This window comes from Sciurus vulgaris, assembly GCF_902686455.1.
Source record: "Sciurus vulgaris genome assembly, chromosome: 5".
In the NCBI taxonomy this organism is placed as follows: Eukaryota; Metazoa; Chordata; class Mammalia; order Rodentia; family Sciuridae; genus Sciurus; species Sciurus vulgaris.
In genome coordinates, this window is record NC_136465.1 from 65,966,873 (window position 1) to 65,991,532 (window position 24,660).

The 24,660-nt window shown below is 42.6% G+C and overlaps 1 protein-coding gene across 2 annotated transcripts in view; it reads right to left on the reverse strand.

Moving 5' to 3' along the window:
* IL17RA (interleukin 17 receptor A) overlaps window positions 1-19,486 on the reverse strand; it is a 28,381-nt gene extending 8,895 nt beyond the window's left edge. For both annotated transcript variants that reach the window (XM_079142986.1, XM_079142985.1), the window contains exons 1-6: window positions 19,238-19,486; window positions 5,952-5,976; window positions 5,040-5,186; window positions 4,122-4,234; window positions 2,336-2,462; window positions 40-87 (exon numbers count right to left, since the gene is read on the reverse strand). In XM_079142986.1, the coding sequence (XP_078999112.1) occupies window positions 40-87; window positions 2,336-2,462; window positions 4,122-4,234; window positions 5,040-5,186; window positions 5,952-5,976; window positions 19,238-19,363 (586 nt within the window). In that variant the 5' untranslated portion in view covers window positions 19,364-19,486. The remainder of the gene's footprint in view (window positions 1-39; window positions 88-2,335; window positions 2,463-4,121; window positions 4,235-5,039; window positions 5,187-5,951; window positions 5,977-19,237) is intronic.
* Window positions 19,487-24,660: the final 5,174 nt, after the last annotated feature.

Sequence of the window (24,660 nt, forward strand, 5' to 3'; positions counted from 1 at the left end):
GTCTACACCGGGTACAGTTCTCCCAGGTCAGCCAGTTACCTGAGCTCACACATGGTGTGGTTATCTTCATCCTGGAGTCCTCACAATCTGCCAACCCAGAAAGAGAGAATGGATTAAGCCTCTGCCTTAGGAAATCTGTTCTTCCTGACCCTGGGCAAGAGCAGTCACAATCATGTTTCTTGAGAAGACTGTTCCCTCTATAGCAAGCTCCAGGACTGAACCACTGTCACTGGTCCTGGGGGCCACCTCTCCATCTCAGCCCTCCTCTCTCAGGGAACCTTCTCAATTCTAGTGTATGCTCCTGAGTTCACTTTGGGTGGCCACGAGTCTCCTTCTGGTTCCTTCTCCCTGTACCTGCAGCTTTCTCACCCACAGATGCTGCTGCTTTTTTACAGGGTGAGAAGCACTTTGGTCCCCACAGAGTTTCTCAAGCTTTCACGGGCATGGTCATCACTAGTTCCTCATTCAGCAGATCTGTGTGGGTGCTGAGAATCTGTACTTCTAACAAGTTCTGACACAATCTGTTGATGCTGCTGGTCCATGGACCACACTGAGGACCGTTGCCCAATAGTTATATTCTTGGTTCCTTGTTATGATTTAGATATGACATGTCCCCTAGAAGCTCATGTGTGAGACAGTGCAAGAAAATTTAGAGGTGAAACGATTGGGCTGAGAGTCTTAACCCATCAGTGTTAATTCCCTGATAGGGATTAACTGGGTGGTAACCAAAAGCAAAGTGTGGCTGGAGGAGATGGGGCACTGGGGGTGTGTCTTTGGGGTTTATATTTTGTCAAGAGGAGAGCTCTCTCTGCTTCCTGGGTACCATGTATATAGCTGCTTTCTTTTGCCACACTCTTCTGCCATGATGTCCTGCCTTACCTCCAGCCCTGAGGAATGGAGTCAGCCATCTATGGACAGCATCTCTGAAACTGTGAGCCCTTTTCCTTCTGTACATTATTTTTGTCAGGTCTTTTTGTTACAGTAGCAAAAAAATTGACTAAAACATCACTTTATTTTTTGGTTACTGGGGATTGAACTCAGGGGCATTTGACCACTGAACCACAACCCCCATCCTACTTTTTGTATTTTAGTTAAGACAGGATCTCACTGAGTTTCTTATTGGCTTGCTTTTGCCGAGATGGGCTTTGAACTTGCAATCCTCCTGCGTCAGCCTCGTGAGCTGCTGGGATTACAGGCATGCACCACTGTGCTGGGCTAAACATTTGTCTTCTCCAATCTCCTTGATTACAATGCTTTTACTTTGGTTTAAGAAGCACTTGGCAAGTTTGAACTACCACAGAGGGACAGGGATGAGTCTGTCTACTTTAGGAACAGGAGATGGGGTGGGGAGACTTACTCTTTCAACAAAGACCTATAGAGTCTACTATGTGTCCTGCACTGTCTTGGGCATTGGACGCACAGTGGTGAGTAAGACAAAGTTCTTGCTCTCTGGAGATGATACTGCAGTAGAAAAGACCACTAAAAGCAAACCAATAGCATGTAATAACAAGTCAGGGAACAATGAATCTCATTGATTCATTGATTTGTGTGTGTGTAAGAAGAGGGTCATCCTCAAGCATTTCCTGGGCTGGGGGTGAAGTGCTGTGGGGTGTGCTTGCCTAGTGTGCCCAAGGCCCTGGCTTAGATCCTCAGCATCAAAAATCAAGCATTTCCTGTCTAGCTACTATATGCAAGGCAATTTATGAGGTTCTGGACATTACAGAAATGTAATGTTCCAGACCTTGTCTTCAGTGGGTTGGAGCTCCAGATGAATCTGGTTTGAACAACAAGAAATGTAGGAAATGGCTGAGATTCTGGAGAGGGCAGAGAGAGAGAAGGTGACACATGTCCAGTATGCTTTAGAAGATACACTTGGCAGTGACCACAGGCAGCATGGGTGAGTAGTGGGAGAGGAAAGAGTGGGGTACAGGGATGGGTGCTGGACAAATGCAGACAGGATGTGGGGGGAAATGAAGAATATGACTGGAACTAGCTGAGAACAGGAGCCACCACTCTTCCCAGGGTGGCTTGTCCTCCTGACATTTTCTGGGCTGGAGCTAGTTCTCAGGATAGAGGGAGGGGCTCTGGTTCCTACCACACTCCTGGGATCTTGGGCCCATATCCAGTGTTGTGCCAATTGACAATGGGCTGCCTTCAAGGGGTAGAGGCTGAACCTCACCCTGAGGAGTTCTGAGGCCCTGGCACATGTTCTTTCTGTGGATACCATAGGCTGGCAATGGCAAAGCCCGTCAGGGAGGCTGCTGTCTGTTCCTCCTGCCAGCTTCTTATCCCAGAGCTGAGTCATGGAGAGAATGGATTAGGAGGAGGCTCTTACCTGGCACAAAGAGCTTCTTGGACAGGTGGTTTGGATCCCCATCAGGGATGGTCTTGGGTAGGTGGTGAACAGTCACCTCGTACTCCTGGCTGGGTTCTACCACAAAGTGGCTGAAGGCAAAACGCCACTGAAGAGACAGGAGGAAGGAAGAAGGTTGGGTGGGTCACAAACACCTATTGTCCATCTGGGCCCAGAGCATTCCATCCTTACCTTCTCCCTCCAAACCAGTCAAAAGTAAGAACAAAACAACAACCAGAACAGAATCTGAAGTTGGAGGAAGAGTGTCTTCCTCTGTTGTTTTTCTGGTCTTTTCTGCCCATTTAACCTAGACATGGCCTCATCAGTGGAGAGCAGTGTCAAATGCAAAAGAAGGAGGGGAGGGGCTCAGTGGTAGAGCAGGTGCTCAGAGCTCAGCAGGCACCAAAACCCAACAAAACAAAACCCTGCAGACCAGTTGGTGAAGAGTGGGAACAGTTCTCCCCCTCTCAGCTCTCTGGAATTCCAGAACAATGGGTTTAAGTGACCTGAGCTGGAGGGTTTGAGACTATTGGACCTGGAACACAAGAGGCAGTTAGCTACATACTGTTCAATGACTCTTCCTCTTACAAGTTACAGTGGGGGAATTTCTGGAGAATGTTCTGGAGCAGAGGAAGACCTAGAGATCCCTCTCACCCTAGGCCTGCAGTGAGATAAGTTTGTGCTGAGTTACCTTCTGGATGATATGGATAGAGACTTCAACTCCCTTTTAAAAACTTTTTTAAGAGATAGGGCCTTGCTGAATTGCCCAGGCTGTCCCCAGACTCCTGGGCTAGGTGATGCTCAGCCTCCAGAGTAGCAGGGACTACAGGAGTGTGTCATTGCAAGGGCTCCAACCCATTCTAATGACCTGGTGGAGCAGGCTGGGGGCGGGGGATCTCTGCTCCTAAGTAGATCAAGGCACCAGCTCCCACCCTCCACATAGCAGCCAAGTTTGGGGGTCCTCATTTAACATTTGGAGGGGGCTCTATCTTCTGTGCTTATATCTTTCACAGATCTAATTTGTTTTAAAGCGGTCATCTGCAGATTTCAACCAGTAGTTTTTCAAACTGGAGCCTACATCAGATTACGCAGAGGGCCCTTAAACACCAACTGCTAGTGTTCCCACCCTCAGAGATTTTTGCTCAGAAGGTCTGGGATCAGAGATGGGGCCCAAGAACAAACATTTCTAACAAGTTCCCAGGGAAGATGCTTTGGGAGCCACTGCTTTCAACGAACTAAACAAGATCAATATTTTATCCTCCACCTGTGGACAGCAAAACTAGACCAAATTCATTTGCTTACACTCCGCCCACAGGTCTTTGGCTTGGGCAGTTTTTCCTTTTTGGAGGCAGGTCCTAGATCAATTCAAATTACAGACCCAGGATGTAGGAATGTGGAAGTGGTCTTCCAATTCAACATCCTTAAGAATAAATAGTAAAGGGTTGGGGTAGCTCAGTGGCAGAGCATTTTGCAGGAGGCCCTGAATTTAATTCCCAGTACACTGGGGTGGGAGATAGGGCGTAGGGGAGGAGAATGAATAGCTAGGTAAAGTGCAGAAAAAAAGCAAGGGTGGGAATATTAACTTCTGCCCCCTCTGGCCCCCCATGGCTCATAGCAGACACCATGTTCCCCTGGAGTAGACATCTTGACTTCCTCAGACCTTCCACCACCTTCTTGTCTGTATTACTCTAAATTAGGGTCCAATCTGGGGACAAGTCACACTGGTGTCATCAGAAGAACACGATCTACTCAGGAGCTATATTCTTACCCGCTTGTGGTGATGGTTCAGTTGAGACAGAAACTCGAGCTCGACACACAAACGTTCATTGGTGTTTAGCTGCAGGACAGACAGCTCTGCACCCTCAAGGTACAGGATGCTGGCTGAAGGGAAGAGAGGAGACAAACAGATGCAGCTGCATAAACCACTGGGTGTGCCACTTCCCTATCTGCTATGCTTGCTCACTCCTAAAGGAAAACCTGCCCATCTCGCCTAACCCCCCCACTTCCTGTTCCCTTCAGTTCACTCTCTGGCCTCAGCCAACGAACTTGCAGACAGCTGCTACCCAGATAGATGAGGACAAGTGGCACTTTACACCAGATCAGCAGCAAAGGCTTTGCAAACTTGTGGCTGGGGCAGATTGGTGCTGCATCTCACAACAGTCGTCCTTGCCATCCTTGCAGAGAGGGAGTAGTGATCATGCGGGCTGGCGACTCAGAGAGAACCAAACCCATGTCCTGTTCACCAGTGCTGGTTCTGTTTAGCCCCTAGTCTTTCCAAATCTGCAATCAGACTCTCTAACCCTGAAGAGGTTTGGGGGATGTTTTAATAAGTGTTGGCCTCTAAGTTAAGGGGAAAAGTGCTGGCAAATGTGCTACCAATTTTCTAGTAAACATTTGGAATTTTTCATGAAATTAACCACTTGCCTTTATTTCCCCCCAGGTTAATAAAAATTTTAGGTCTTTCACAAAGGATAGTGTGATGAAAGAATTGCTGTGTGCTTGCCTCTAAAACACTGAAAAGGTATTGGCCAAATAGAATGATGGATACTTCCAGCACTGAACTGCAGCCTACATGTTTAACCACAGGACCGGGAGTCCAATTCTGAGTCTGAATGGGAGGCAATGTCTAGCTGTGGATTCACTTCGAGGTGGTGGAACCTGGGGCCTGGCTAACATTCCCACTCACCATCTGTCTGCAGTGTCCATTCGATGTGCACCACAGGGACCAGGTCTCCATGCTGGGTTCTGGCAAGGCGCAGCTGGATCTCTATGTGTTTCGGGGAGGAGGGAGTCAGGTTCCGAGGGTGGATCCAGCTGTCATCCAGGCAGGTACCTGGCAGCCAGAGAGAAGCAACCATCAGAGATGGCATCCTTTCTATCCCCAGCAGGCCAAAGAGAGCTAGCTCCTGAACAATTCAGGGCCTGCAACCTTCTAGCTTGCCACCCTCCAGCTTGTGACCCTCTTGGGTTCTTAGCTCTACTGTCCCATCGCTCTTTTCTATGTCTGGTCTGGGATAATCACAAAGCTCTGAATCTAAAGGGCAATTTGGGGAGGTATGTTTTGAGGAAAAACAGGGGTTGGAAATGGGGCACAGGACCATTGGCAATAATAAGAGCTGATTTGTGCATGTTGGGGTCCCTAATCAGCATAGACACATGAAGTATTTGCCTCTCCCTTGAAATGAAACCAAACCAAGGAGCTGGGGTTGTGGTTCAGTGGTAGAGGGCTTATCTAGCATATATGAAGCCCTGAGTTCCATTGCCTAGCACCAAAAAATGAAAATAAAAACAAAAACAAACCAACACCACAAATGCCTCACTTTACAGTGAAAGCGTGGCAGATCAAATTGTCTTAAAGGTACGCTAGGGCAGCACATCAGAGAATACTTTCAAAATCTATATGACAGCAGGGTGTCTCACTGCCCAACTTGGGCATGTGAATGTTCTCCATAGGAATTGCAGGTGCCCACACCTGGGACATGCCTGGGACCACTATAGCCTGAACTTGCAGAGGGGCTACAGATCTGCTACCAGAAATCAGCACAAGACTATCACAGTATTAACAAAGCAACAAGAGGAACAAAAAAAGAGGACTTACTGTTCTTCACTCTGCAGTCTAGCCCCTGTGGAAAGAAAGAAGGTCGTAATTACAGCTGAGAAAGAGCTTACCTCATGCACCCCTGGGCTCTTTTGTGAGAGTAAAACTTACACAGCCCTCTCTTCCCACATTTGGGGATCTCGCTGGGGGTCTTCTTCCCACCCTTCTTTCATCCTGGTCAACCAAGGCAAAGGTGTGTGGTAGATGGCAAAATGGAAGTAGAGATTTTATTTTTATTTTATTTTTTTAGTGGAGAGTAACTGTCACAAGCTGGGAACTTTACAACTTTAAAAGACACTGAGAGGTTTGTCTTGGGGCATCCTAGTGAAAAGGCCCCCAAATCTCTTGAGGCTTCCAACCTTTGATCTGGATAACAATGCCCTAAGAGGTGGGAGGAGTGAGGAGCCAAAATCATAAGCCTTATAGCAGATCAGCTACAGGAAATTCACTAAGTCCCTATAAACTTACTAGAAATGTCAGGGGTGGGGTTGGGATCCAATCCAGGATCTGAAGGAGAGCTCAGTAAATGAAACCATTCTCTTGGGGACGAGAGCTTTGGCAGTATAGAAGGGAGGCCCTGAAATTCAGGCATTTCTAGTTCTCCTAGCCCAGATGGACCCAAACTTATCCTGTGGGGTAGAGGTCAGATGCTGAAGCAAACCAGAAGCATACGTTTAAAGCCAACAGAGTGGGTTGGGGTTGTGGTTCAGTGGTAGAACACTTTCCTAGCTAGCACGTGTGAGGCACTGGGTTTGATTCCCAGCACCACATATAAATAAACAAATAAAAGAAAGATCCATTGACAACAAAAATATATAAAAAAAAAAAAAAACAAAGCCAACAGCAGTTTGGTATGTGTGCAGGTGGGGTACTGGGTTGGCACCTGTTCTCAAGAAGGAGCAGAGAGCAGGACTAAGGCCCGGGAGGGAACAGACAATGGCCCCCTGGGGGTCATTCATGAAGCCAACATAGTGTGGGCTGGATCAGTCTGGGCAATGCCAAGATCTACTCTAAGGGGGTTATTTCATTTGTGTGCTCTTCTCTAGGACACCAGTGCACATGCTCTTGGGGTCTAGACTCTGCACTCTGCAGCTCCTGGTGTTAACTCCCAGCTACTGGTCCTAGGCTTGCCTTTCATCCTGCCAGATGCTCCTCAGACTCAAGACCAACACACAGTTTGCTGCCTCTGCTCGCTCTGACAAATGCCTGCTTTTTCCTGACAGGACCCTGTCCTTTGTCCTCCCACTTGAAACTTCTAGGATGGAAGACAAGAAACTGGTTTATTCACCTTAAGAGAAGCTCTTTTAGAAATGGCAAATGGATACCCCATTTGGAGTTAATTCCCTTTTATCCACTGGTAGCTTCTAAAAAACTATGGCAAGATGATGCTCATGATGACCAAGAGGACGTGGGGTTTGAAAACAGTTGACTGGCCATGGTGCTGGTGGATATCCTCCTCTATTCTTGTGATTAATGGAAATAGTTTGGTATGACACAAACTGAGCTACTAAGTACTACTGTTTGGTCTTGCTTTTTGATAGTTATTGCCATATATAAGTATTTTCCTTCTGTTACTATTATGCCTATATCTTTTGTTAAAAGCAACCCTGAATCTTACCAAATACAGCATTGATGAACATAACTTTGTACATTTTCTCTTTTAAATTACTGATGTAATGGATTATGTTGATGATTTGCTGATAATGGATCAAACTTTGTACTCCTAGAATAAATTCTACCAGATTATGATGCATTATTCTTTTGTTATTCTGCTATATTAAATTTGCTAGGGCTGGGATCGTGGCTCAGTGGTAGAGTGCTTGCCTCACATGTGTGAGGCCCTGGTTTGATCCTCAGCAGCACATAAAATGAATAAATAAAATAAAGGTATTGTGTCCATCTACAACTAAAAAAAATTTTAAAAATTTGCTAATACATTATTTAGAATTGACTCTATCTATATTCATAAGTGAAACTGGCCCATAGCTTTCTTTTTCTGTAGAAGATTAATCAAGTTTTAGAATTAAGCTTATACTAGTTTTAAAAAAATGGGTAACTTTTCCTTTTTTCCCTGTGGTACAGGATGTTCATTAATGAAGAATGGTTGAATAAAGCAAGATCTAGTTTAAATCTAAATATCCATCAAAATGGAAATGGTTGAATAGATTGCTACCTCCTAGGGAATATTATGCAAATATTAAGGACAATTAGTTACACAGATATGTACTGACCTAGAGAGGTGGCGAAGTTATGTTGTTGAGTGAGGAAAATATGTTACAAAGAGATTTTTGTACTTCAATCCCATTTTCTATGGACATAAATGATGAAAAAACCCTCTCAATATTTACATATGTTTGAGTATGATTATGTGAACATAGAAAAACATGTGGACAAATCTATATTGGGTGTTAACATACTGGTTATTGGGGGGAAAAGGTGTAAAGAGGAGGAGATAGAAGAAATTTAAGGGGGAAAGAGATTTAATTGAAACAGAAAAACATGCATATAGGCGAAATGCAGCAAAATTCCATTAGAGGTCACAAAGCATGAACTATGTATATATGCTATCTTCTTCTCAAACCATATGAAAATTATACATGGATTTTTTATTGTTGTTGTTGTTGTTTTTGTACTGGGGATGGAACCCAGGGACTTTCTTATACCAATGAGCTATAACCCCTGAACTTTTTATTTTGGGAGACAGTCTCACTAAATTGTCCAGGCTGGCCTTAAACTTGTGATCCTTCTACATAAGCCTCAGGAGTAGTTAGGATTATAGGTACGGGCCACCGAGCCTGGCAGGAAGGGAAATTTTTTTGTGTGTAAAGGATAAAGAGGCAACCTCAGTAGACAAGAGGTACGAAAATACTTTTAAAAGTCAAGACAGAAGGAAGAAGGGGCAACTAACTCAGGCAGTGGAGGAATTTACATCTGAACACTGGAAGGAAGCTACTGACAGGAAAGTGGTCAAAGGTTCCCTAGATCTTTTTTTTTGTATCAGGCCTTGGGGCAGTGTGTGTGTGTTGGGGTATGAAGTGCAGGTCTCCCTGGGGTATGCAGGAACCTGCCCTGAGCTTAGATTGCTGGCAGCCAGGCCCAGAGGAAAGACCTCCAGATTCCAACATGCAACAGCCCCCCAACAGGCCAGGCCAACCATTAGCCTGACCTTCCACACAGTGATGTCCCCTGTCCTAAACCTCAAGTACACAGAGCCCTCAACCAGCTTTTTAGGATTCCTCCTTAAAATATTTTCAGAGAGCCAAGGAGTATCTGCTAATTGAGATGGATTTCCTGCACGAAAAATAGATCTAAAAAAATGTTGCTAGAAGAAATAAGACAATGCTTTGAACAGAATAAAATTAAAATAAATAAAATCATAATAGCTCCAAAGAGACAAGAGGACACTTCATTCATGAGACAAGGACAAGATACTGTGAAAAAATAAGCAGAGACTAAAAATGAACTTCAAAAATAAAAACTGAAGGGTCGGGATATAAAAAATCAAGGAAATTTCTCTGAAATTAGAACAAATACAAACAAAATTAGAAGATAAAAAAAAACATGAATATTAGAGAATCAATTCAAGGAAACACAGGATATGATTAGTTGGATTATGAAAAAGTGAGTAAAAGGGGAGAAATCACTAAGAAAAAAAAAAAAGAAAGAAGACATTCTGGAGTTGAATGACATGTGTTACCAAATTAAAAAGCTCTACTGAATGGCCTATACAGCAAATGAAGAAAAAAGTTACTGGAATGGCAGTAATAAAAAGGAGGTCCTGAAAGTTTCCAGAAAGAGAAAAAAACCATTAGATGTCTTACAGCAGGAAACACAATGGCATTGGCTTTCTTAGTATTCATAATTTGCTCGAAGGCAAAAAAGCCACCTTTTCAACATGCTGAAGGAAGATAATTCTTAGATTACTTATATCCAGTCAAATTATTAAAAAGTGAGAAGTAGAATAAAGATGTTTTCAGGCAATGCTCAAAAAATATATATACCTACATAAGTATATAGTTATTAAGTATCTGTATCTATCCCTCATAAACTTAGAAAATTATAAGAGCATAAGCTCTAGGAGATGAGGGAATAACCCCAAGGAGGAAGACACAGGATCCAGGACCTGTCAGATTTGACCATGATGGATGTCCGGTATAAGAGCTGTGCCATAAGTTCACAGAGGAATCAGTCTAGGTTGGAGGCGGCATACACAGGGCCCTGGGAGGGAGGTCTCTGGGAAATAGGAGAATGAAATTGATGGAATATCTGATGATTGGGAGGAAAAAAAAATGATGAGGAAAAATCTGATGGAAAAAGCAAGACTGGTTACATGGAAATTTATGTAAGTCAAAAACTAAAGCAATGATCATCTCAGAGGGTAGGTGGAAAGAAATTGTACCAAAAAAGAAATATAATCAAAAGGACACAAACCTGCTCTGCAGAGAAGATTGCTTACTTGTTTAATAAACACTGATTACTGATTTAACTAAAACTATATAAGATGGGGAAAAGAAGTGGAGGGAAGAGGGTAATGTAATTTTTATCTACTAAAATAGATAATATTTAAAATTGACAAATAAAGAATTAATAACATAGTACATTTAGGAAGATGGAGATAAACATCAGAAGAAATAAGTAGAGAAATTGTAAGCAACTGCCCTTGGGGAAGCAGGCTAAGGATGAGGCAGGGATTTGTGGTTTTTGTTTTAAACATCTTAGTACTATTTTTAAAAGAAGTTTATCTATGATGTTACTTTAAACAAATAAAAAGATTGAAAAATAAGCCCAACATGGTGGCACATGTCTGTAATCACAGGCACTGGGAAGGGTGAGCAGGAGGGAAGGGTGAGCAGGAGGATCACTAGTTCAATGCCAGCCTGGGCAACTCAGTGAGACCTGTCTGAAATAAATAAATAAATTAATTAATTAAAAAAAAAAGAAGTTGTTAAAAAACAAGATTAAAAAATGAGATATAAAACTCAAATTACTAAAATTCTTGATGAAAAAGGAAATATCATGATGGACACTATTGAAATACAGAAGTTAATCAGAAACTCTTAAAAATTTATACTCAAATAAAATAGAAAATTTCAAAGATATTGACAAATTTTTAGAGACAGATCTACCCATCAGATGCAGGAGGATATACACAATTAAACAGATCAATTTCAAGTTATGAAATAGAAGATGCCATCAAAAGCCAAGAAAAGCCCAGGACCAGACAGATTCTCAGCTGAGTTCTACAAGACTACAAGACTACGACAAGAAGAATTAACACCAATACTCCTCAAATTATTCCATAAAATAGAAAAGGAGGGAACACTTCCGAACTCATTCTATGAGGCTAGTATCACCCTTATATGAAAACCAGACAAAGACACATTGAGGAAAGAAAACTTCAGACCAATATCCCTGATGAACACAGATGCAAAAATTCTCAATAAAATTCTGGCAAATTGCATACAAAAACATATTAAAAAGTGCAGTGCTCTGAGGAAGACATCATTACCCTATATACATGTATGATTACATGCATGCTATGAATCTACATCGTGTACAACCATAGAAATAAAAAGTTGTACCTTTTGTGTACAATAAATCAAAATGCAGTCTGTAAAAAAATAAAAGTGCACCACGATCAAGTGGGGTTCATCCCAGGGATGCAACATTGGTTTAACATACAGAAATCAATAAAAGTAATGCGTCATAGCAATAGACTTAAAGACAAGAATCTCATGATTTTTCTCAATAGACACAGGAAAAGCATTTGACAAAATAGCAATGAAATAGCAATAGCAATAGAATATGAATATCTTCATATTCAAAACACTAGAAAAACTAGAAATAGTAGGAACATACCTCAACATTGTAAAAGTGAGCTATGCTAAGCCTAAGGCCAACATCATTCTAAATGGAGAAAAATTTAAAGCATTCTTTCTAAAAACTGGAACAAGACAGGTATGCCCTCTTTCACATCGTCCTTGAAACTCCAGCCAGAGCATTCAGATAGATGAAAGAAATTAAAGTGACATGAATAAGTGAATAAGAAAAGAACTCAAACTATCACTGTTTGCCCACGACATGATTTAGAAGATCTAAAATATTCCACCAGAAAACTTCTAGAACTCATAAATGAATTCAGTAAAGTAGCAGGATATAACATTAGTACCCATAAATGCTATGCATTCCTACACATAAGTGATGAATCCACTGCAAGAGAAATTAGGAAAACTACCCCATTCACAATAGTCTCAAGAAAAATAAAATACTTGGGAACCCATCTAACAAAAAAGGTGAAAGACCTCTACGATGAAACTACAGAACACTACAGAAAGAGATAGGCATACTTAATATTGCCAAAATGGCCATACTACCAAAAGTGTTTTACAGACTTAATGCAATTTCTGTAAAATCTCAACGACATTCTCCAAAGAACTACAAAAAGCAATCATGAAATTCATTTGGAAAAATAAGAGACCCAGAATAGCCAAAGCAATCCTCAACAAGAACAGTGAAGCACGAGGCCTCACAATACCAGACCTTAAACTATGCTACAGTGCAATAGTAATGAAAACAGCACAGTATTGGCACCAAAACAGATATGTAGACCAATGGCACAAATAAAGACACAGAGACAAACCCACATACATACAGTTATCTCATACTAGACAAAGGCACCAAAAACATACACTGAAGAAAGATAGCCTATTCAATAAGTGGTGCTGGGGAAACTGGAAATTCATATGTAACAAAATGAAACTAAACCTCTAGTTCTCACCCTGCACAAAAATCAACTCAAAGTATATCAAAGACTTGGGCACTAGAACAGAGACCCTAGACCTGATAGAAGAAGAAGTATGCCCAAATATTCATCATGTTGGTTTAGGACTGCAAATCAAAACTACTCTAAGATTTCATCTCACTTCAGTCAGAATGGCAATTATCACAAATACAAGCAACAATACGTGTTGGCAAGGATGTGGGGAAAAAGGTACACTCATACATTGCTGGTGGGACTGCAGACTGGTGCAACCACTATGGAAAGCAGTATGGAGATTCCTCAGAAAACTTGGAATGGAACCACAATTTGACCCAGCTATTCCACTCCTCAGTTTCTACCCAAAGGACTTAAAATCAGCATACTACAGTGACACAGCCACATCAATGTTTATAGAAGCTCAATTCACAATAGCTAAACTATGGAACCAACCTAGATACCCTTCAACAGATAAATAAAATGTGGTACATATACAGAATGAAATTATGGCATTTGCAGGCAAATGGATGGAACTAAAGAATAGCATGCTAAGTGAAATAAGCCAATCCCAAACAAGCAAAGGTCAAATGTTTTCTCTGATAAGTGGATGCTGACCCATAGTTGCTGGGGGCGGGGGGGTGCTTTTGGGGAAGAACGAAGGACTTTGGATTATGCAGAGGGGAATGAGGGGTGGGGTGGATGGTGGGGATGGGAAGGATGGCAGAACGAAACAGACATTATTACCCTATATATGTGTATGATTATACTACTGGTGTGACTCAGCACCATGTATAGCCAGAGTAAGGAGAAGTTATGGTCCATTTGTGTACAATGTGTCAAAATGCATTCTATTGTCATGTATAACCAATTAGAAAAAATAAAAAATGTTTGGAAATAACTCTAATGTTCAATACACAAACAGCTGATAAAAAAAATTGTGATGGCCAGGTGTGGTGGCGCATACCTGTAATCCCAGTGGCTTGGGACACTGAGGCAAGAGGATTGCAAGTTCAACACTGGCCTCAGCAACTTAACCAGGCCGTAAGCAACTTAGTAAGATTCAGTCTCTACAGAAAATATATAAACTGCTGGGGATGTGGTTCCGTGGTTAGGCACCCTTGGGTTCAATCCTGGTGCCAAAAAAAAAAAAAAAGAAAAAAAAAGAAAAGAAATTTCAATACCATTATGTTGAACAAGCATAAAAACTTAAGTTTTTGAAGAATTCTTATGGGACTGATAATGCTGAATATTAAGCAAAACAGAATAATATTGTTTAAAATATGTTTAGAAAAAACACTAAGAAAATATTGTATATTAAAGACTTCTCTAGTAACAATTTCTATTTTCTTCTTTTTGTTTCTTTCTAGAACTTCTACAGTAAGAATATCTATTTTCATAGTCAGAAATTTTAAAAGTGAGTATTATTATAAATAATTTATACCTAATGTTGATGTAATGAGAATTGAAACATGTGACTTAGATATAGGAATTTGTACTTTTGTTGTAAACATTGTTCCTATCATCAAAAAGGTTAACTATATTTGTAATAAAGAAAACATATAGAAAAAAAGAAAAATGAGGTAAACAGCTGGGCCCAGTAGTGCATACCTGTAATTCCAGTGACTTGGGTGACTGAGACAGGATTGCAAGTTCAAGGCTAGTGTGGGCAAATTAGTGAGACCATGTCTCAAAACAAAACAAAAAGAATAATGAAAAGCGTTGGGGATGCAGCTCAGTGGTAAAGTACCCTGGTTTCAATGCCCAGGCAGTGGGAAAAAAAGATAAACAAAAACATTAATTTAGGGGAAGAAATAGTGGACATTTTCCCTTAGAATTCCAAAACAGAATTCAGATTAATATAACATTTTTAATTATGTAAGAAATTATCAGGATTATCTTTGGATACTAAGATCTTGTTCTAACAAAATTCCTTACATTTATTTATTTATTTATTTAGGTACCAGGGATTGAACCCAGGGGCACTTAACCACTGAGCTTTATCCCCAGCCCTTTTTATTTTGAGACAGGGTCTTGCTAAGTTGCTGAGGGCTTTGCTAAATTGCCGAAGCTGGCTTTGAATTTGAGATCCTTCTGCTTCAACCTCCTGAGTCACTGGGATTACAGGCATGCACCACTGTGCCTGGCCAAATTTCTTTACTTCAAACTTATCTCAGGGATGGGGTTGTAGCTCAGTGGTAGAGTACCTGACTAGCATACTCCAGGCCCTGAGTTCAATTCTTGGCACAGTTTAAAAAAAAAAAAAAGGAAGAAGAAAAAAGGGACACAACAGGTAGAGAAGACCTAGCCACAGTGGGAAAACAAAGGAAGAAATGAAAGACTGAAAGACTGTACTAACTCTGGGCATTCAATGGATATTACTGGGTACCTGATACAGAAAAGTGGGCTTTAAAATTGTACACATGGTCCTGCTCAGCTCCACAAGCACTCAATGCTTGGTCTGGAAAAGAGTATCTGGCCTCTCTAGAGCAGGTTAGCACTGCCAATCTCAAAGGCTGTCATGAGTACTGGAAGAATGTGTATGTGTCAGCCATTAGCATGGTGCCTGGCACAAATCTCCAGGTGAACATTGGTGCAACACCACAGTGTGCCCAGCCTGGTGCTTTCATCGATGTGGTATATGAAAGCTCTCCCATAACCTGTGAGGCAAGGATCACCCCTTTTATGGATGAGGACACTGGCTCCTAACAATGGGATAACTGGTGCAGGGCTGCAGCACAGGTGACAGGGGAAGCTTGATTGGATCTGGCCCAGGTCTTCTGACTCTGAGATGCAGGCTTCTGTTAGCTGGATGCTAACTGATGTCACTGTCCCCTGATGGGAGATTAGCCTGGCAAGAGCAGTGAGTAGCCAGGGCAAGTCAGGCATGGTAATCAGGACTTGCTAACTGCTGATTTTACCACTTACAGGGTCCCTGGGTTTAATCCCTGGTACCAACAAAACAAAACAAAACAAACAATAAAAAAATAAAACTTTTTAGCCCAGCTCTCATGTCATGTCACCCTTTGAGCTACCTTTTGCACTTTCCTGTTCCACAGACCTCCACTCCAGCCATACTTTTTACCCTGTCCCACCTAAGAAGCCCTTCCATCACCTGGAATACTCCAACCAACCTCTTAGAAGTTCCCACCAGCCCCCAGCCCTGCATGCCCCAATGTCTATACCATGTAAGAGTGTCCACAGAACATAACTTTTTACAACCTGTAAGAGCAGTAGAACTGAAAGTGGCTTTTGGCAACCAGAAGATAAAAGGGTTAAACCAAACAGTCATTCTATCACCACAAGTGAAAACCACAAGTGTTCAGGAAAAAAGAACTTATAACGAAACACACATCCTGTCTATGAAACTGAGTGATAACGTTCATACTGACCAACTCCAACTTGTCACTGTCTTTGCTTGTGGGCTTTCCTCAGGCTGACAGTCATGGGAAAACTGCAAGAAAGTCCAGGCAGGGGGATGGCCAGGCAAAAGAGCTCCAGGGAAATGCAATTACTTATGGTTTCTCCAGGACTGGTTTCAGGGTTTTGAAGTGCTAAATCCAAGCAGCCAGAACCAGTGCTAAGGCTGGTCTCAGATTATGGCTGCTTTTTAAGTAAAGCTATCCAATTCCTTCCTTCCTTCATTCTTTTGTTCCTTCACTCAACACGTATTTGCCAAGTCCCCACACCTTGTGCTAGTTGAGCTAGGAAAAGAACAGGCAAGCAGAAGCCTCCTTCCCATTTTAAGATGGAGTCATCTAGGACTAAATCCATCTGGGGTTTTGTCTGGCATTTATATTCTGAAAAATGGTATGAGCTCACTTTGAGCTTTTATTGTGGAATGAGGAAACCCAGGTCCAGTCTAAATTGCCCAAGGTTACAGAAACTGTAAGTGATGTTAGGATGCAAGTTCAGATTTGTGGTTTTCCCTACCCATCACTATATCATGTTATATTCATTAAAACATCAGGGGAGGGACAGAAATTTAAAGGGTGTGGTTTTTTCGTTTTTGTTTTTTCCTATCTTTTTTGTAGTACTGGGATTGGAACCCAGGGCTTCAAGCACTCTACCACTGAGCTACATTCCCAGACCTTTTTAAAAAATTCTGAGACAGGATCTCAGTACTTTGCCCAGGTTGGCCTCAAATTTGCAACCCTCCTGCCTCTGCCTCCACATTAGCTTGGGTGTGTGCCACTGTCCAGCTGAGGATTCTTTTTAAAAGATCTAGTCAATAGGGAAGCTGTCTAGGGAGATGAGTTGTCTGTGAGCCAAGGGCAGGTAGAGGGGAGGAGGAAGGAAGAAAATGGAACAAATCTGGCCATGAGCATCTCTCCCCAGTCTTCTCTGGAATCAGGGGGTGTTCTTGCTAGGTGACTTTCAGTTACTTCGTTGTGCAATGAAAGTCAAAGCCCTTTAGGAGTGGGGATATCGTTCACTTGTAGAGTACTTGTCTAATATAGGCATGCAAGGCCTTGGGTTTGATCACCAATTTAAAACGAAACAACAAAAACCCTTTTAGTGCCATGTGTGGTGGTGCATGTCTGTAATCTCAGCAGCTTGGGAGGCTAAGGCAGGAGGAGCTAGTCTCAGCAACTTAGCAAGTCCCTAAGCAACTCGGCGAGACCCTATCTCTAAAAGAAATATATTTTAAATGAGTGTGGCTCAGTGGTTAAGAGCTCCTGGGTTTAATCCCCGGTACCAACAAAACGAAACAAAACAAACAACAAAAAATAAAACTTTTTAGCCCAACTCTCATGTCATGTCACCCTTTGCACTTTCCTATTCCACAGACCCTCCACTCCAGCCACACTTTTTACCCTGTCCCACCTAAGGAGCCCTTCCATCATCTGGAATACTCCAACCAACCTCTTAGAAGTTCCCACTAGCCCCCAGGAATGCCTAAATGTTTTTTTTCCGTGAGGAACAGCACAGCAGGAAGTAATTTTTCCTTTCTCTGGAATTCTGTACACTTACAGATGTGAAAAATGTGCTTGCTATAGGCTGCCTTTAAGACAGTAACATTCCTCCTAGATGATTTTAAGACCTGGACACTGGGGTCCCAGGAGTTTCTTTACAGGTTCAGTTCCTAGCACAGTTCTTTGTATTTGGCAGGAACCTGACAAATGGCCATCTACAAAGGAACACCAAATCTTCCATGTTGGGACACTTTTGTACAGTCTGTAAGAAGGACCTGATGAGCTTTTGTGTTTCTGCTTTGTCCAACAGTAGAAATCACAAGGACATTTCCCAACATTGGCTACATTTAAAACTTTTTTTTTTCCTGTAAAATAGTCACTCTCCACCCTCTTTTGGTAAATCTTCTACAATATTAGATAAAGAGAAATATCCCTTTGTTTCACATCCTCTGACTCAGACACTGAGCATCATTTCCCTGGGGTCAATGGTGGCAGTAAGGGATGTGTGTGTGCCGGTTGGGGGCAGATGAGAAACCAGAACATAGAGGAAAGAGACAGTGTGGAGGGGAGAAAGGAAGTAAAGTGTATTTTTTGGAGGGGGCATCTGTTTTGTTGTTTCTTTTCTTTTTTTCTTAAAGATCAAGGTTTCATTGCAAGGCAACCAGCTGACAGGTGGCTATGTCACTTCCTGGGGTGCCCACCCTGTTCCCAGATCTGAGTGGTGGTGGCGGTGGTGTGGTGGGAAGGACAGTGTCTTTAAGTATTATATGCATGGCATGCCCCAGCAGTTTCAGTCACTTGGGAGAATGAGGCAGGAGGATCACTTCAGCCCAGGAGTTTAAGGCCAGCCTGGGCAACAAAGCGAAGCCTCGTCTTAAAAAAAAAAAAGATTCTCAAGGTTTTGCCACTCCGCAGATGGTCATAATGCTTTTCTCCGCTGGTGCCCCTGTAGCCCTGTAAGCAATTCCTGCTCGCCAGAGATGCTCTACATGCCGGGTCCCTCCAAGGAGGAGCTGAAGTCAGTCGGGCCCCACCTTCCGCACCGTTGTCCTCTACTCTAGCTGCCGAGAGCTGTCCCGGTTCCTTGGAGGCTTTAGGGCATCAGTTAAAGGGGAAGCTTTCAAGCGTGGGCTCAAGTCTCTGGGGACCACGTTGTGCACCGGTAGAGCAGGGGGATTTGTAGGGCGCGCCGCGTGGAATCCAGTCCAGACTCGTCTTGGACCCTCACAAATCCCCTTCCCCACAGCCGGTTTCCAACCAGTCCTGCCAGCCTCCCTGACCCGGCCACGCACCTCGGTCTCCTTCCCCAAACTGTGGCCCGGGAGGAGTAGTCGCTCCCTCCTCCAGCTCACGACGGCGGGTTGGGTTGTGCAACACGCGCCGGGCAACCTCTTTTCCGTCCAACTCCCTCTTTTCCCAGGTCTACACCGCAACTCCTACCACTCCGAACGTGCCGCGATCTTTTTGCCAAAGCCCTGGACCCCCCAGTGACACCCCCAACGCACATTTCCTGCCTCCCCAGCTCTGGCGGTAGTTCCGGGCCGCCAGCCCCTACTTGCCCTGCCCCCGCAGTATTCTCGATGTGGCTGTGCCCCTCGCGCGCATCGGGGTCTCACCTGCTGAGAACAGACCGGTGCCGGGTGGTCCAAGAGACGCAAGGAGGCCAGCGCACTCACAAACAGGAGTAGCAGCCCCAGCGGGGGACCCAGGACGACAGGAGGCCGACAGGGCAGAGCCCCCATGGCCGCGGTCACCGTGGCAAGGTCTCGCGGGCCAGGACTGGGGGCTCACAAGGGAACGCCCTGGACCTTTTAATTACCGTGAAGCAGAGTCCGCAGTACTTAGCCAGCTTCCGGCTTTCAGCCCGCTCTCGGGAGGGGCGGGGCTCGTTGAAGGGGCGGGGCTTGGGCGGGGCGGTCCCTCTCTGGGCCCAACTTAACAGAGTCCCAATTATGCTTCCTCCGAACTCCGCGGCTCAGACTCTGCTCCGCTGTCCCACCTGCAGCCTCAGTTCCGCAGTGCAAACGGTCACTTGTTCTATGACTTTCATTCGCTCCCAAACGTAGTCTCTGTTCTCATCATCAAGCTGTCAAAGTCGACTTTAATCCTCCCCCTTACTGTCTGCTCTCGCCCTTATCCACACTTCTTTCTCTACTCAGTTACTGGGCGTCCAGCCCCCAACTCCGGACTCAAGGAAGTCGATTTTCTTTTCAGTTTTTTCTCTTTTCGTACTGGAGATTGAATCCAGGGAGGCTTAACCACTGAGCCACATCCTCGTCCCTTTTTATCTTTTATTTTGAGACAGGAGGAAGTCGGTTTTCTTGGCCCCTGTCCCATTTCATTCTCCCCTCCACTTCTCAGTATTTTGTCACTCGCTCTGCAGTCTCAGGCTCAGGCTTCCTTCTCCAGATCCCTTTCTCAGGGTTGCGAGAGACAGCTCCAGGCTGGGGAAGGTGAAAGCAGTCGTTTCCAGCCTGCTGGCGGGAACTTTGGGAAGTTGCGCTCCTTTAGGTAGGCACTAGATCTATCACTCAGTGTTTCCACAGCGCCCAATTGTGCGTATTGCCCAAGAGGCACCTTGGGCAGGGCAATACCATCTCTGCTGAAGGACTGTTGGCAGCTAAATGACATCTGCAGATACTCCTCGAGTGACAATGAAATTGATTTCAGTAAATCCACTGTAAGTGGAAAATATCCTAAGCAAAATACATCTGGTACCCCTAGTATCGAAACTATTTACCTTCGAGGTCGAGTGACTCACTGGGAGGTGCTCTGCTGGCTGCCTACCCAGCGTCCCGGTTTCAGACTGCATATCGCTAGCCTGGGAGAAGATCAAAATTCCAAATTCGAAGTACGGTTCCTAGTGAGTGCAGATAATTTTTGCACCCTCCTAAAGTCAAAAAATCATAAACCATAAGTTGAACCATCCTAAATCAGGGCCCATCTGGAATTAGTGTCCATTTCTCACTATCCACTATGTACAAAGTGTGCCCTTTGCGTCTTCTCTCGGTCCCTCTAGGACCATCCCAAGTGAGTCAGGGGTTTTTCCTTCCCTGGGTTTCTGTCACTTCCTCCTAGCCTGGATCCTTACTTTCTGCCCGGTCACTTAATTTTTCCCTGTACTTTCCACCTGTTTGGGTAGGTGTTTCCAGATCTGGGATAGTGACTTTTCTCCCTATCCAAAGCACTCCTCACCCTTTCCCCACTTCTGGCAGGCCCTTGGCGACCCTCTGCCTGACAGGACCCAGCAGAATGAGTGGCTCAGCCACTCAGTGGCCTCCAAATATTTTTGCTTCTTTATTTCTGAAAGAATTTCGGAGTACTTCATCTTCTCATGCATTTTTAAGATGACAGCAAAAGAAATTTCACCCTAAGTTTAAACAGATGTAGAGAAGTGTTATGTAAATTTGACATTTGCGGTAGGCAGCTTCTAAGAAGGTGCTTTATGGTTCCACTTCCCCATATTCACCTCTTTTTATATACCAGTCCCCTTCAGGGTAGGCAGGACCTAATGCTTTGGTTTCAACAATAGAATATGATAGAATAAGGCAAAAACATGAACCATCACTTACAAAATTAGATTACAGAAAGGCCATGACTTCTGTATTGCTCAGTCTCTTTCTCCCAGGGGAGCCATCCAGTGAACTACCTTAGTAGAGGCCCAAGTGGCAGGAATCAAGAGGTCCTCTGGCCAGCAACCAGTGAGGAGTTGAGACCCTCATTTTATATTTACAATCATTAGTACATAATTGAACCAAATAATATAAATACAATATACATGTTGATAAGTTATTATTTTGAGAAGGGGAATCTCTCTATGTTGTCCAGGCTGGACTTGAACTTCTGGGTTCAAGTGATAGTCCTGGCTCAGCCTCCCAAGTAAATGGAACTACAGGTACCCATGTTCCATTGTGCCTGACTTGATAAGTAATTATTAAACATAAAAATGAACTGTCATTTGAAATTCAACTCTTAATGAAGTGAATGGATTGTTTTTATGCTTAATTTTTTCATGTGTGTCTGGACAATTATTGCTTATTTATCGAATGAGACAACATTCAATTAAATTAATATTAAAATATTTTAGAAGGGCTGGGGTTGTATGTAGCTCAGTGGTAGAGCACTTGCCTAGTACTTATGAGGCATTGGGTTAGGTCCTCAGCAAGATAATTCTGAGCATATAAACATTTTAAAATCTAATCACTCAAACTATACACTGTAATTGATTATTGAAATAAATAATAAATAAAATAAAGTTATTGTGTCCATCAACAACTAAAAATATAAAAATTTTTAGATATAAACCTTTAAAAACTTATTACTTCAATGATATGAATTAGTTTTGCCATAATCATGTTACTCAATTATCTGAACCCCTTCTGAGTTGTATGCTAAAAGTCACGAATCCATCTGTCACCAATTTTTTTGTTTGTTTTGTTGTGCTTCGGATTGAATCCTGGGCCTCCTGCATGTTAGGCAAGTGCTATACCTCTTAACTATATCTAAGGGTCTATCTATTTATCTAACTACTTACCTGGCAATCAGAGTCCTGTAGGACATCACTATTGGGATTGTTCCTTTGTCTCATGTCTAGGGTATTTTTCATACCCCAGGCTTGTGAGAGGCTTACTTTTCTTCTGAAAATGGGAGGACAAAAATGAAAACAAGGGTGGAAAAGGAAGGGGTCTCCATCTCCATCTGCCACCTGACGGCTGGTAAATTCCCACGAAGGTGAATTCCTGAGAAGATACAGGAATGCTGAGATTCTGGAAACCCATTCCCTCCAAGACAGGATCAGCACTCTTTTTCTGTAATGAATCGGATAATAAATATTGTAGGCTTTCCAGATTAAAATGTCCCAACTACTTAACTCTGTCCTTGTAGCAGCCATAGACAAAGGAGAGTGGCCATGTTCTAATAAATCTACCTAGACACTTACATTTGAATTTATATATAATTTTCACCTGTCCCCAAATTTTATTCCCCTTTCCATTGCTTCCCCCAACTATTTAAAAGTGTAAAAACCACCTTCCTGGGTAGACCAGAGGCCCTAGGTTGCTGACCCTGCCCTGAAGTATCCATATAGGCATGGCCCCAGGACAGTCTCTGGGGCTCTGAGGAATGTGCACTCTAGTGTGAAGTTGCCCTTTGGGCTCTTGACTCTGGCTGCATATTAGAGTCACCTGGGGTGCTTTTACAAAATACCATGCCACCCCGACCCTTGACTCAGATAGTCTAAGTATTTTTAAGACTTTTCCCAGGTGATTCTTAATGCACAGCCTGGTTTTGGATACTGTCCTGATTGCTGCAGTCTTTGCACAGCTTATAGGTCACAGTGTTGCTTTGTGATGTGATTACTGTATTTTATCCCGTAGAAGGAATCATCATTGTAAGATGAAGTCCAATTGTAGAAATTTTGAAATCTTTAAAATGGGTTTCTGATTGGATAAAATAGGGTCTTGCCTTGCCTGCAAGATGGATCCTCTCTGATGGTGACAGTTCTGGCTTCCTTAGCTCTATGCTCCTCTCAATCTTCAGTGTGCATAACTGAGTATGTGTGAGATGTTCCCTGAACACTTGCCAAGTGTGTATCAGTAGCAGGCTGCTTTGTTTATTGCATGTTATTTGGACTTTTTTTTTTTTTTTTTTAATCTCTTCCCTAACAGAGCCTCATCTTGAGGAGATAGTAGAAACCAAAATTAAAAAAAAAAAAAAAACGTGGATTCATATTAGAAGTCAAAGTCAGGTAGGAATTGGAGAACTTGGTGGCGTCTTTGGCTATGGAAAGAGGGAAATGGCTACTGATCCCCTTCCTAGCAGTGAGGAAGATGGGATTAGGAAATAGTCTCTGATCGATGTTCATCTCTTCATTATTTGAAATCATGTGATTTATTTCACTTCTTCCCTGTGTCCTCTGTGTGTATAATCTCAATGAAGGAAGGACTGGGAGTGACTTTCCACAATATTCCCAGTGTCTGGAATAGCACTTATCTCATAGAAAATGATTAGTAAATATCTTTTGAGTCAACAATTGAATAAATGTGTCACCTGAGATTCACTAAAACCTGAGAGGAATTATTTCCATTTGGAAAATTTTCTTACAATAATTGGTGTTATAATTATTATTTGATTACGTTAAGTTGAAAATTTAAATCCTAGTTTTTCTTAAGCCTTTAATTTAATTTACAAAGCTCCCCAGTTCATTATTAATCTAATAAATAATAAAATAAGAACAATTACTTTTATTAGTTCTTTGATTCATGTGCTATGAACTCGCAGATGTAACAGATTAAATCCTCTTTAAATATTTAACATCACTTAAAGCTTGATTGATTAAACTTCCTCAGACATTTCAAACCACATCACAAATTTTGTCTGCTTCTCTGCATTTAAAATGCCAACTGATAGTCTTGAAAGTGTAATAGGCAAGATAATTCTGAGCATATAAACAACACTTTAAAATCCAGTCAAACTATAATTGATTATTGAAATAATGGTCAACAATTTGATCATGTTTGAGCTATCCTTTCTCACACTGACTCTGAGCTTGATCATTGGAATCATTTTGGCCAGCGGGTAATACAAACTAGGACTGTTCCATCTAGCCAAGTTTTGGAATCCTTAGGCTTCCATGCAAGAAAGTCTGGCCAAAGGTGAATGAGAGATCATATGGAACAGACAGGTCATCCCAATATTGACCATTCAGCATTAGCTGAATCAGACCAGAGCAGAGGAGCTGCTGGAGTGACCCATGGAATGGGAAGAAATTATAAGAGAAAACTTAAGCCACTAAATTTTGAAGGGATTTTGTTACACAATGAAAACAAAATGGTATACAACCTGGAAGGCTTCTAATATAATGGGTCTTCTCAGGCTAAGATTTTTTCCTTGAGACCTGGAACATTCATTCATTTTGTAACAGATTGCTTTTATGTTTGTGCTTCAAATTTGAATCAATAAAGTAATGAACCCTGTATCTAGATTGTAATTAATTACTTTGCTGCTTGATTAAATTCCACACCCTTCTTATATTTTACTA